Source organism: Arachis hypogaea, chromosome 6 (genome assembly GCF_003086295.3).
Source record: "Arachis hypogaea cultivar Tifrunner chromosome 6, arahy.Tifrunner.gnm2.J5K5, whole genome shotgun sequence".
NCBI classification, from domain to species: Eukaryota; Viridiplantae; Streptophyta; class Magnoliopsida; order Fabales; family Fabaceae; genus Arachis; species Arachis hypogaea.
Window position 1 is genome coordinate 53131065 of NC_092041.1, and position 13677 is coordinate 53144741.

The 13677-nt window shown below is 40.1% G+C and overlaps 1 protein-coding gene across 3 annotated transcripts; it reads right to left on the reverse strand.

The window, feature by feature from the left end:
- Positions 1-8021: 8021 nt before the first annotated feature.
- On the reverse strand, positions 8022-11828 carry LOC112696607 (aspartic proteinase 36). Of its 3 annotated transcripts, none has more exons than XM_025749438.3 (10): positions 11737-11828; positions 11338-11467; positions 10966-11216; positions 10360-10587; positions 9883-10045; positions 9514-9587; positions 9293-9389; positions 9098-9161; positions 8668-8739; positions 8022-8589 (listed from the first exon to the last, which is right to left on the reverse strand). In XM_025749438.3, the coding sequence occupies exons 2-10, from the start codon at positions 11443-11445 to the stop codon at positions 8414-8416; spliced, it is 1233 nt and encodes a 410-aa protein (XP_025605223.1). In that variant the 5' UTR covers positions 11446-11467; positions 11737-11828; the 3' UTR covers positions 8022-8413. The 3 variants fall into 3 exon arrangements, with proteins under 3 accessions (XP_025605223.1, XP_072053114.1, XP_025605222.1); XM_072197013.1 differs by having other exon boundaries at positions 11704-11764; XM_025749437.3 differs by lacking the exon at positions 11737-11828 and having other exon boundaries at positions 11338-11697.
- Positions 11829-13677: the final 1849 nt, after the last annotated feature.

Sequence of the window (13677 nt, forward strand, 5' to 3'; positions counted from 1 at the left end):
CGGAGGTTCATCAAAGACTTTAGCAAGGTAGCCTTACCTCTCTCTCGACTACTACAAAAGGACACTGAATTTGAGCTGAGCAAAGAATGTATGGAAGCATATGACAAGCTTAAAGTGGCATTGACACAAGCTCCTATTGTGCGAGGGCCGAATTGGACTCAACCATTTGAAATCATGTGCGATGCTTCGAATTATGCGATAGGAGCCGCGTTAGCACAACGCGAGGGTAAGATTCCCTATGTTATAGCTTATGCTTCCAAAACACTAGATGGGGCCCAATCCAACTACACTACTACTGAAAAGGAACTCCTAGCTATCGTTTTTGCTTTGGACAAGTTCCGATCCTATCTTCTTGGTTCCAAGGTAGTAGTGTACTCAGATCACGCGGCATTAAAGTACTTGTTGACCAAAAAGGAATCAAAACCGAGATTAATTCGATGGGTGCTTTTGTTACAAGAATTTGACTTGGAGATCAAGGATAGGAGTGGTTCTCAAAACTTAGTGGCAGACCATTTAAGTCGCATCGAACACACAAAAGGCGATACCATTCCTATCAATGACTCCTTTCCTCTAGATGGTTTGCACTCAATCTCGGAAGTAGTTCCTTGGTATGCTTCAATAGCAAACTACTTGGTTTCACACACCTTCCCTCCCAAGCTCAAAAAACATAAAAAGGATAACCTGAAAAGCGAATCCAAATACTATGTTTGGGACGATCCCTATTTGTGGAGGTGTGGAGCAGACCAAATAGTGCGAAGGTGCATACCCCAAACCGAATTCCAAGCAAGCTTGGAATTCGCTTGCCATTCTTCCGAAGGCGGTGGCCACTACGGCCCCCAAAGAACGGCAAGAAAGGTCCTTGATTGTGGATTTTGGTGGCCAACCCTTCTCAAAGACTCTTCCCTCTATTGCAAATCTTGTCCTCAATGTATTCGGTTTGGAAATATTTCTAAGAAGGACGAAATCCCACAACAAAATATGCTTTTTTGTGAAATTTTTGATGTATGGGGAATCGACTTCATGGGACCATTTCCAAATTCTAATGGCTTTCTCTACATTTTGTTAGCTGTCGATTATGTGTCAAAATGGGTGGAGGTAATCCCCACCCGGACGGATGATGCTCATGTTGTTTTTTCTTTTGTGAGGAACAATATCATTTGTCGTTTTAGCTCCCCGAGAGCAATCATAATTGACCAAGGATCCCATTTTTGTAACAAAAAAATTGACGGCCTCATGAGAAAGTATGGCATTACACAAAAAATTGCCATGGCCTACCACCCTCAAACAAACGGCCAAGCTGAGGTTTCTAACCGGGAAATTAAACATGTGTTGGAAAGAATTGTGAAGCCGAATAGGAAGGATTGGAGCACTAAGCTCTCCGATGCACTTTGGGCATATCGAACGGCTTACAAAACACCCATTGGCATGAGCCCTTTTAGGCTTGTATATGGTAAAGCATGCCATTTACCGATAGAAATCGAACACAAAGCCTATTGGGCCATAAAGGAATGCAATCTGAGTTTGGGTGGAGCCGGAGTAGAGAGAAAGCTTCAATTGGCGGAATTAGAATGCTTGAGACTAGAAGCCTATGACAATTCTAGACTCAACAAGGAAAAGATGAAAGCCATTCATGACAAGAACATTAGGAGAAGGGAATTTAAACCCGGTGAGCTAGTCCTCGTTTACAACTCAAGGTTAAGATTGCTACCCGGAAAGCTTAGATCAAGATGGGATGGATCTTACCAAGTAGAGAAAGTAGAACCTTACGGGGTCTACCACTTGCGCCACCCATCAAGTCCGGACATTTTCAAGGTAAATGGGCACCGTCTCAAATTATACCATGGTGATCAAAGAAAGAACTCCAAGGAATTTGAAGTGTTCCTCTTGAGGGATGCACCTCTTGAACAAGAACCTTGAGCTAGTGGAAGTCCAACTTAAGGACGGTAAACAAAAGTGCTAGGTGGGAGACACCCCACCATGGTAAGATCTACCATTTGTACATAGCCATTAAATTCTTCTTTGATTGATACTTGCTCAATACTTGACTTCATGTTTGGTACCTAGGTATTTGATGAAGTTGTAGCTAGATTTAATTTCAAGTTTGTTTCAATTGTTGAGTTTGTTTGGTACTTTATCATGTTAAACAAGGCTTCTATAGTGCTTGAGTGGTTGTTTGGAGGGTTGGATTGCTTGAATTGGTGCGAGAACATGAAAACTTTGAAAAAGCACCATTCCGCGCGTGCGCGCATCTGACGCGTACGCGCATATGAGGCATTTTCGACCATCCACACGAGCGCGCCACGTGCGCGGAAGCGTGGACTGCAAGAATTACCCCTCCATACATTTTCCAGAAAGTTGCGCCCACACCACGCCGGCACCATGCCTGAAGCACAGGCCAATCACGTGTGCGCGCACATGGCGCGTACGCACCCTTTTGGCAGTACGCGGATCAAAGCGCTAGTGCATCTTGCGCGCGCGCGTCAATCGCCGCTGTGCACTCCTAGTACATCTTCCAGAGAGTTGGGCCACTCTCGCGCCTGCACTGAGCCCCCAGCACACCACCTCTGCCGCGTACGCACACTAGGCGCCAACGCGTCAGTCTGCTCGAGACGCAACGGACGCACCCGCGCCCACGCCGCGCACACGTCCCTAGTCCTGCAGCAACCTCTGGGCCATTTTCCAGAGAGTTGAGCCAATCCCAGGCCCGTCTCATGCCTGAGGCATAACCTCATTGCCGCGTGCGCGCACCTGCCGCGCACGCGCCAACATCCCTGCAGCCAACTTCTGGTACTTCTTCCAGAAAGTTGTGCCACCTCTGAGCCAACCTTGTGCTACCGGCACGAGCACATGGGCGCCTACGTGCATTGTGCGCGCGCGCGCCTTTACCCTATCCCGCTTTCCTGCGCGTGAATATCTGACGTGAATATAACAGGGGAGCACACTTGCTCCCATCATTCTTCTCTTCCCTTCTCTTCTTGCCTCCTTTACTATCCACTACCATTTTTCCTTCCAAACACCTACCTCCCACCATCATCTCCGGTGACCACCCATCTCCGGTGGTCCTTACACTGCTCCCTCCATTCTCCATCATTCCATTCTACAACTTCCTCTCCCATACCCCCTTTCCATCTCTCTCAAGGTACTATACTATGCTTCCCTCTTGCTCTACTTCTCTCTTTTGCTTCTTAGTTAGTTGATTTTATTCTCTTTTAGGTAGTTCTTTTTTTTCTTTTTCTTTCCCTCCTCTTTTGAGCCCTCACTTCTTTGGGGTGTTTTTGCTTAGTTCTTTATGGGTGTTTTTCTTCTAACTTCTTTTGCATTGGTGGATGAGATATGTTGCATGATTTTCTTACAACCATTGTGCATTGTAGTGATTAATATTTGTTTGTAGAATGTTACATTGCTCTCCCCTCTCCTATTTGCATACTACAAAAGGGTGCACGCCAAGTGTTTGAGGAAAAGCATACATGATTTTTTGAGCTCATTATGACTCATTGCTTCTTAACTATGTGCTTTTTTCCCAATACCTTAGTCGCTCTTTGGTACACCCTCACATTCTACAATCTACCCACTCACCTTTTCATAATTTGCTTTCCACTCTTGGTATTTGTGGGTATATACTTCTCATGCCTTCTACTTGCATGCTTACACTACCCCTATACCACATGCCAGTGATTTGCCTTGCTTATCAAATATTATCTTAGTTACATGTTGCAGCTGTCATATAATGACGATATCCATATTCTTACGGCACAATTTCTCACTCACATGATCCCATTTAATTACACTTCCTTGGGTTTGATGTCATCTCCATTCTTTACTATCGCAGGATGGTCATCAAAAAGAACAAAGGGAAAGCCCCGAAGAAGCCAACCACCAACAGAGCGCGCCAAGAACCAATAGCCAAGCCCCTCCTCAAGAAGGCTAAGGGCCCCGTTGATGCTTTAGAGAAGGACAACCCTCCAAAGGACTCCAACAAGTTCCCTAACCGCTACTGCGAACTTGTTTACTCAAGGATGATTGAGCGGAATTATCACTCGGAGCCCCTTCTAGCCTACTGGCCCACTTCACTCCGATAGTGATGCCACACATTGACCGGAGGCAATGGAGGTTCCTCTTGAGGCAACCAAAAGAGGTCAATTTATCATGGGTGGTGGAGTTCTACTCCAACTACCACTCACCCCTTCTCACATCAATCTTTGTGCGCCAAAAGCAAGTGTCAGTCACGGGGGAGGCCATCCAAGGAGTACTCAAGATTGGGCCATTAGCGGATGAATATGACGCCTATCAAGAAGTCTTGGCAGCATGCAACGAACGTGAGTTCGATTAGAGCGTGGTCCTCCGCGTAATAGCTTTACCCGAAGCATGTTGGATTCGGGGGACCATAAAGCGAAGACCAAAGGGTTTAGATGCACATTTCCTCACTTAAGAAGCCGCGGCATGGGCCCAAATTCTAGCTCACTACGTGCTCCCGAGCACCCATGGGTCGTCCATTACCGCCGAGCTCGCCTTATTGATATGGTGCATCCTAACCGAGAAACCAGTCGACATTCCGCATGCCATTCGCCAATCCATGGGGTGCATTCATGTTAAGGAAAACTTACCCTTCCCCGCTATAGTGACCGAATTAGTAGTGGCAGCCGGTGTGCACCGAGAGGCTAAGGATAGGAGGACCTCAATCCCGGTCGAGGGCGATGTTATTCCGACCAAGAGGTGCCTCAAGCCGCCGGAAGTCACCAAGAACCTTGGACTGATCACCCCAACTCGCAACACCACTACTTCATCCGCACCACAAAAATCAGCCACCCAACGCCTTGAAGACCTTCACAAGAAATTGGACCGCTATGAGAGGCGTAACCAGCGCCGATATGCTCACGTGAAGAAGCTTATAAGCATTGTCACCCCGCCTATGGAGGAATCGGATATCTCCACATCTACGGCTACTTCAAGCGGACATAGTGATGACAACGGAGATGAAGGACACTCGGGACTCGGCCACCCATTGTGCATCATCTATAGCACGGAGGACCGTGCTATGTTTTAAGTGTGGGGAGGTCGGCTGACCGATCTCCGTAGGTAACACCCGAATAAATTTTTGAACTCCGTTATAGTTAGGATAGGTTGCATGATTAGGTTTTCTTCGACACCATTTGCATGATAAATTTACTTGGTTGGAACAATGAACTTTCTCTTAGGAAACTAATACTTTAGGGCAAAATCAAGATTTGGGGCAACCTTGACATTGCCAATTTTGAATATTTTGATGCTAAACTTGCTTGAAGATTGTACTTTAGAACATGGATTCTGAGCTGAGAACATAAGCTAGTGAGCTTTGAGCCTTGTTTTGTGGCTACATCTTATAGTCACTTATTCTCCTTCTTGTGTGCAATTGTTTTCTCTCTATAAGTGTGATCCTTGCTTTGTTTGAGTCTATATGTCCATTATTCCTTGCATTCATGCATTTATATGATTGAGGCCATCATTTCATTTAACTCACTTACCCCAAATAGCCTTACCTTTTATCCTCCATTGTTAGCCAAATTTGAGCCTACGATCAACCCACTTGTTCTTAATTTTAGCACATTACAAGCCTAAAGCGGAAAACAATAAATGTCCTTAATTTGGATCTTTGACTAGCTTAGGCAAGTGTGTGTGAGTATCATTCAAGTGTGGGAATCTTGGGACATTGGGTGAATAAAAGGGTAGTTTTGTATTATTACTGGAAATATTGGGAATTGGTACATACTCATGTATTGATCAAATGTAAAACCTTATGCATTGATGCTCTTGTATATAGAAAGAAAAAAATGAGAAAAACAAAATAATAAAAAGGGGACAAAATGCCCCGAAGCAAAGCGAAGCTCAATAAGATCAATGCATAAGTATTGTGAAATGAAAAGAAAATGCATGAGTATGTGAAAAAGTGAGGAATGGGTAGTTAGGTTAGAACTTAATTGTATAGGATGTCATAGGCTAGGTGAGGAGTTTAAGCTTATCAAAGATCCAAATTTTAAGCTCACTTAACCAAATATGCATCCTACCTTGACCCAAACCCCATTACAACCAAAGAAAAGACCTCATGATAGATGTATGCATGCATGAGATATATGTTGATTGTTAGAAGAAAAACAAATCTTGAAAAGTATGATTAGGAGAAATTTGAGAGAATCGACCCTAAACACTTGAGCAAATAGAGTGTTTTTACACTTCCGGTGAGGGTTCGAAGGCTCTAATTCTTGTTCCCGACTCTCACGAGCGTTCTTCATGCTAAGTTGCATATATTGCACTTGATGACTAAAAATTGGTAAGTCCCATGTATTGCCCACTATCTTACCCTATATGCTTGAACGTATCTTAGGAAGGTTGATTTGTTCCTAACCAAGTAGATAGTAGCACTAGTCATAGTTGCATTCATGTAAGTAGGTTGCACCTCATGAGTCTTATACCTTTATGATCCTTTGGTCTTTTACATTTCTCTAAGCATGAGGACATGCTAGAATCCAAGTGTGGGGAGGTTGATAAACCTCAATTTTAGGGTTTATCTTGTATCGATTTCAGGGGTTTTATCGACGATTCCACACGCTTTTCATATGAAAATGCACGGTTTTGTGTTTCTTCCTTAGTTTTTGCTTTATGGATGAAAACATGCTTATTTTGCACTAAACTAGATACATTTCTATTCTCCTATTGGTGTCATTCGATGCCGTAACCTGTGTGTTAAGTGGTTTCAGAATATAGGGCATGGATGACCCGGAGGAGAGAAGGAAAGTGGGTGCAAAAGAGGGGAGCATGAGAAATTGAACCTTGGGAACTTCAGCAAGGGCGCATGCGCGTACTTGGTGCGCCCGCGTGGATTGCGCAGCCAAAAGCCAAAGTCAGAAGCCGAGCTACGAGCCGGCACGTGTAGCGGCTAAGCCATGACCACCATGGACGCGCACGCGTACATCACGCGTCCGCTCGAATTGCGAGATGCCCCAGTGGCGCGCGCGCGGACTTTGCGCGAGCGCGCCGATGCTCGAATAGGATTTTTTAATGGGGTCACGTGACCTGGGCGTGGAGACAGTTGGAGATCCCATTTTAGGGAAGTGCCTTGGCGGGAAAGCTTAAAAAGACCAGGGGTTGAATGGTTAAGGGACTTTTAGCTCATTTTACATTTTTCTAGATTTTTCTCCTTGTGGTAGTTACACTCTTGGGTAGAGATAGAGATTCCAAGCTCTCATTAAGGTTCATCTTCCTCAATTTCTGAATTCTCAATCACTCTTTGGTGAGATCAAATTGCAATTCTCAATTTACTTTGTTCATATTATAGATCTTCTTCTCTAATCTCAATTAGTGCTTCTAATTGATCAATTCTCATAGATCCTATATTCAACTTTGTAGTATTGGATTCTATCAATTTCTTGAGAAGTTCATTTCTATTGTTGTTCTTTGTTAATTGTTGTTAATTTCTTGCGTTGAAGTACTTTTAATTCTAATTTCTTCTCATTCTTACTATGTCTTTCATCCTTGCTCATCAAGTGTTTGATAAAATGCCAACACTAGTTATGGAGTAAAAGTTTCTTACTTGGCATAGGGGTTTGGACCATTAGAGAAAGTTGAATAGTTTATGTCAATTGTTGATTGGGAATTAGAAATTGCTAATTGACTTGGAGTGCACTAAAACTAGATTTCCCTAGGGTAAAACTAGGACTTGTGACTCAAGTTAGTTAATCTCATTTGACTTTCCTCTATACCTAAGGGTTAACTAAATGAAGCAAAGCCTAATTGTTATCATCATTGAGGAAACTATAATGATAGAATTTCTAATGCCAACCCTAGGCCAAGTCTTCTAATATTGATAGTTTGCCATCTATTCTCACTTAACATCTAAATGAACCATAACAAAGCTTCCTAATCAATAATATGCATTCTCTAGCAATTCCAAGGGAGGACGACTCGGAAGACTAGTACTCTCGGTTATAGATTGTAGGATTGTTTGATGCGAAGTTTTGAATGTCGATTAGACTATACTCACGATCATATCCATTATTGAATTCTAAATCGGCATGCTAAATTTCGTTTATCAAATACCATGACCATGTGAGATTTCTATACACTTCACTGAAAGTAACTCTACTCACAAGTCACAACTGAAATGTTCTATGCGTTCAGAGCACCTTTATAAATGCTACAATTTCATCTACCATTACAGATATAATAATATACAAGTATGCCATTTCCTAAAAGAGAGCCGCTTTACAATGAGATTTCACATTTTCATCATATTTAATGGAGAGATGCCAATGACATAAATACAGAGCAGAAAAAGCTACAAATCCCGGTCAAAACATCATGGGAACGCCGATAATGAGCAAAACATCGGCGAAATCCAGGGAGTTTCAAAGAATGAGCTTTTGAAAATCTTGGAAGTGAGTCACGAAATTGGGGGCACCATGGAAACTATCATGTGGACAAGGAGAACCACAATGCTTACAGGTAGTAACTTGTACACATGGCCTATGAGGGAGCTGCTGACACTCGGCGTTCCTGCATTGATGTACTGATCTTTGCTCTTGGTTGCAGCCACTGAGACGTTTACTGATAAGGAACCTGAACAACAATTTGAAGTTAAGATGAAGTACATGGACCACATAAGCAGCAGAGAAAGAGTTCCTGTGGTGAACTTACAGTCATAGTTTGTCCATCCAATACGCTCATTAGCCAAGTCATATACAAAAATCTTATCTTTCAGCACAAGATCTGCAAAAGCAGAAACAACGGGATGATGAATTCAATACTAGAAATAGGGAATGACTAGTTCACGAGATTACCTGATCAATGAGATGCTAACACAAAGTAAACAGAAAACTGCCAAATTAAATCACCCTGAATGAAGATATTGGAAGAATTTTGAAATTATATTCTACAATTTCATTAGAATGTTCACCAAAACAAACTGTGTTGAAGAAGGTCCTCTCACTCCCTTGGACACAGCCAAACACAGGAGACAATCTATTCAAGATTTATTTGTGCATAGTACTAAATTGCCTATTTCATAATCAAATGGGAGGAAGCAATTGTTTCTTCACTTCTAGAAAATCTTATTCTAGGGTCTAACCTCCTAAAATTGTGAATCCCTCCTGCACTTTCTGGAAACCCATGCACCACATTGCAGCACCATCCTGTAAAAGCAACGCGGCACATCATACGATCAGAGTATTACAATTGAGGTAATTCACAACTCAGAGCATTCCTCCTACCTTTGCAAGAAAAAAGAAGGAAGACTGAGATCACAGAGAAAAGGCATACTTACAAGAAAACCATAATGCATAAGGTATTGTTCTGGTTTCAGAACCATGGATGCTCCACCAATAAAGTTTAAAGTGACTGAAGGAAATATATCACCTATGCTGAATAAGAATGAATCAAATGAGATCCTGAGAGGTCCAAATAGGAAAATCTCTCTTTTTATTATTGAGAAAATTTAAAGATCTTTATAACTTTATTATAATAGTGAGTTTAGATTGAACTAACCTGGTTGGGACCAGATAGCACTGGTTTCCTTTAGAAATAATGGGTCTGGCAAACTGTGACACAATTGTAGTTATCTACACATTCATTTGAATATTCCGTGTCATTATATTGAATACCATTACTTTCAAGTCAGTATTATTTCTAAGATTACAAGATAAACATGCCAAATGAAGATTTCTTTTCTTGCCCTCTCTTCAACACACTCTTTCAAGGGAAAAAGAATTGTGACAGCATTTTTCAATACTTCATTGCCTAATTCATACTGTAACAGTACGATTTTGGTTGACAGTGCAATTCAAATTCCATTTGACTACCAGAACTTTACAACATGTAAAGGTTCAAACATATCGAGTTAAAAAGCGAACATACAGCATTGACAAATGGATCATAAGCTTCTTGAATAAGGTATGCCAATGTTGTACCAGAGTCAACTATGGTTCCCCGATTGTTAGATGTTCCAAATGCAGCTGGATCAATTGAGAGGAGCTGTCCGTTGACAGCAATACTCTCAAGATTTAAGTTGTAATGGGGCCTGAAATTTGATCAAGGAATTACTCAACTGCATTGCAGCATACTCATATCGATCTGTATTGTTACTAAAACAGAATACTGGCAAGATACGGATTTTAGGAACCCAATTCTCATAGTAATATCACCTTTATAGCTAATACATCCAGATGATTATTTTGTAATTAGAAAAATCTCTGGCAGGTAATCAAAAGAACTCCATGCAAAGACAAATAGAACTCATACTTTCCCCTTGTACCAAAGTGAAACAATATTAGGGGAAAGATTATCCCACCAACTAAGGAAAGAAAACAAGGAACTCCAGAAGAAAGAACATACTGTGATGGGACAAGTGGAGTATAAACAATGCCAGGCTCCAATATCTCACCAAGAACTAGTATGCCTCCTCCATTGCCATCTCCTTTTAAGCAATGCGAGAAAACTTTGGGGGTCATGCCTTTCGATGACAACTGCGATATAACAGATAGAGCACCAGGTCCAAATCCAAAAATTCCGTCAACTGCTTTTTCTGTCTTAGTCAAATCTCCAGATTGATAGGTGCTACACCTGCTCCCAAGACAACACTCCAAAAAGGAAAAAAGTATATAAAAGAATGAATAAAATAAAATTAAAACAAGAGAGAATATTATCATAGATATGGGAATGAATACCCCAGAAGGCACAATAGGTGACTGCTGAAAGCCTAAAGATAAGCCCCATTTATTTAAAAATCCACCTATTGACAAAATTTTCTATAAAACATGTCATTACTGTTGATTCAATCCATCATATTATAACAAAACAAGATTTGCTAATGATCACACAAACTATACTCTTCAACCTAAATATAGGTTCCTGAGATTCCATCATCCAGATTTGCTCTTTATATGTCCTTACTCTCACATTCAGCACACATAAATTATCCATAATGGCATAAAGACTCACCCAAAAACGATGGTAGATGATGAGTTAGAAAGCACAGATTGTCCCACAATCGTGTCAAGATAGATAGCATCGGAAACATAATATCCGGTTGTGCCACTTCCATCTCCATACTGAAAGGTGTAGCTGCACTGGTTAACCTGAGAGGAGCATTCACTTGTTGCAGTTTGAACCGCATAAGTGCATATCGGGTCCGAGCAGGAAACCAGTGCAGCAGTGGATGAGCTGGCTGCATCAAAGAAATTGAGCTGGATCTGTAAAGAGCATCACACAACACATAAGAAGAGCAATCAATGATGGTGTGAAACATCTCTTTAATTACAATGAATACAAAAAGACTACAACCAAAGGCACAAAGGCGTAAAAACTTCTCACCCCCAGCCCGCTAGACTGTGGACAATTACTGCATCTGTTGCAATTAACCCACAAGATGTCACTCCCAGTATCAATCTGGACATTAAATTCCTTAGGAGGAGAACCCATCTTCACTTTTGTAAAGTACAATCTGAACAACAAATCCAAGACTAACACACGATTAGAGATCATACATAACAAAATATAAAACTTTTGAGAGTAATGCGTCATTGCTCCTCCTGTATTATATCAATCTTTGGCTAAGTATTGTACTTAACCAGTTGAACACAATACAAAAACTTTATTATAATCTTAAAATATTTTCTAACTTCCAATTGAGCAATCATAAAGAACTGAAAAAAGATATATACAAAACTAAATACCTACAGAAACTAGTAATGGTAAGTACTAAGTAATTACATGCTTAACAGAAAATATTTTCCACTGTTTTCAGCTACCCGAGCTCTCTTGCGCTTTTATATAGTTTTAAGAAGTATAATTTTCTTTTTTTTTTTCTTTCTCTTTTATAATTTACTCCCCAATATTAAGGCTAGGTTTGTTTAAAAAAAAATATTTTTTATTATTCGGTTAAGAAAAAAAATAAAAAAAAACGAATAAAAATATTTTTTTATATTTTTAATATTATTCCTTCACTTTTTTCAATAAATTTTATAGTATAAAGATAAGATTATCTTTTTATAGTATTTATTTTTTTTTATTTAACTTCTATATAAATACATCCAAAAAAAATAAAAATATACTCAATTTCTTTTTTTTTCTTTCTTTCGTTTTTATTTTCTTTCTCTTTATTTTTTCTAACCAAACATAGTCTAAGAATATTCATGGTCTTGTCGAAAAGTTGCCACGTCTCGGTCAATTTAAGTTAAATTTGGATTTAAAATGAAATAACTTTATCATATTAAATAATATGGGGTGTGTTTGGTCAAAAATTATTATCAAATTTTAAGAAGGAAGCTAATTTAAATTAAAATTTAGATTTTTGATTAATTAAATAATTATTATCAGATTTTAAAATTTGACAAAATTAGGATTAACACCGAAACCTTTCTTCAACGGCGTTGATTTTTCCTGCAACCATCATCGTTGTCGCCGCAAAGCTCTTGATATCGTCGCCCCCTCACCGCACTAAGTTCTCCTCAACCCTGTTAGTGACGCCGTTTTGCACCCCCTCACCGGCATCGATCTCTTTCGCAACTGTCATCTTCGTCGCTGCAAAATTCTTGACGCCGTCGTCCTCTCGCTGCCGCACCGGGTTCTCTTCCAACTTTGTCAGTGGCACCATTTTTGCACCCCTCACCCCATTATCCATGTCATCATGGTTCTTGTTAACGGCGGCCATTATGAGCTGGTCGCACTCGGATTCCATCCACGTCGTCATGAATGACGGCAGATTTAGCCTGGAGGTTTTCGTCTAGCATGAGCTCATCGTTTATTATCTGGTATGCTGTTTTCTTGGGTTATTTTAGAAGGTATGCGGATGCTTATTTTAATTGTTAGCTGAATGATTATTTTAGTAGGTATATAAATGGTTATTTTAATTCTTATGTGGTTGGTTATTTGATTAGAATGTGTTTAATTAGATACAATTAAAATATGTTAGATGTTCAATTTACTAAATATGAGAATGATTAAATTTTTGAATTATTGAATTAGATTTTTTGGTTAGATTATTTGAGTGGAGTATTTTTTAAAAAATTTTTTGAACCAAATTTTCAGCCCGTTATTCATGTTCAAATTTTCTTGTTGTCTACCTAGGGAGCCGTTATTTTTAATATTGTCTCTTTCTTGGTGATGTGCAGGTGAATAAGGGAGAAGGAATTGGATGCTTGTGTGGTGACGTAGCATTTTCATAATGCACGAGAGATTGATGCTAACATCTCGCGGATGGTGAGAAACAGGGAAGCAACACGCGTTTCTGGGCCAAGTGCATGGCTTGCTGCGCTTGCAAAATGGGTAACCCATAACCAGTAAAAAATCGAAGGCAAACATCCATCCTTCATGCATATTATGTAGTTGTCCTCCACCACCAAGGTTTCTATAAATTCAACTTCTTCTTTCTCTTTGTGGCCGAATAGATTGAATTTTAAAAAATAGTGTGAAGCTCTATAGTAATATGAGTAAGAATAGTGTTAGTGAGAAAGAGTAGTGTTCCTCCTTCTCTTTGTCATCGAATAGATTGAATTTTAAAGAATAGTGTGAAGCTATATAATAATATGATCCAATTTGGATAACCAACTTAATTAACCTCCTTTTCATAAAATAACTTAAACAATAAATGACTCTACTAAAAGTAATTTATAAATAAGTTATTTTGTGTTTGAATTTTTAACTCTAAAAGTA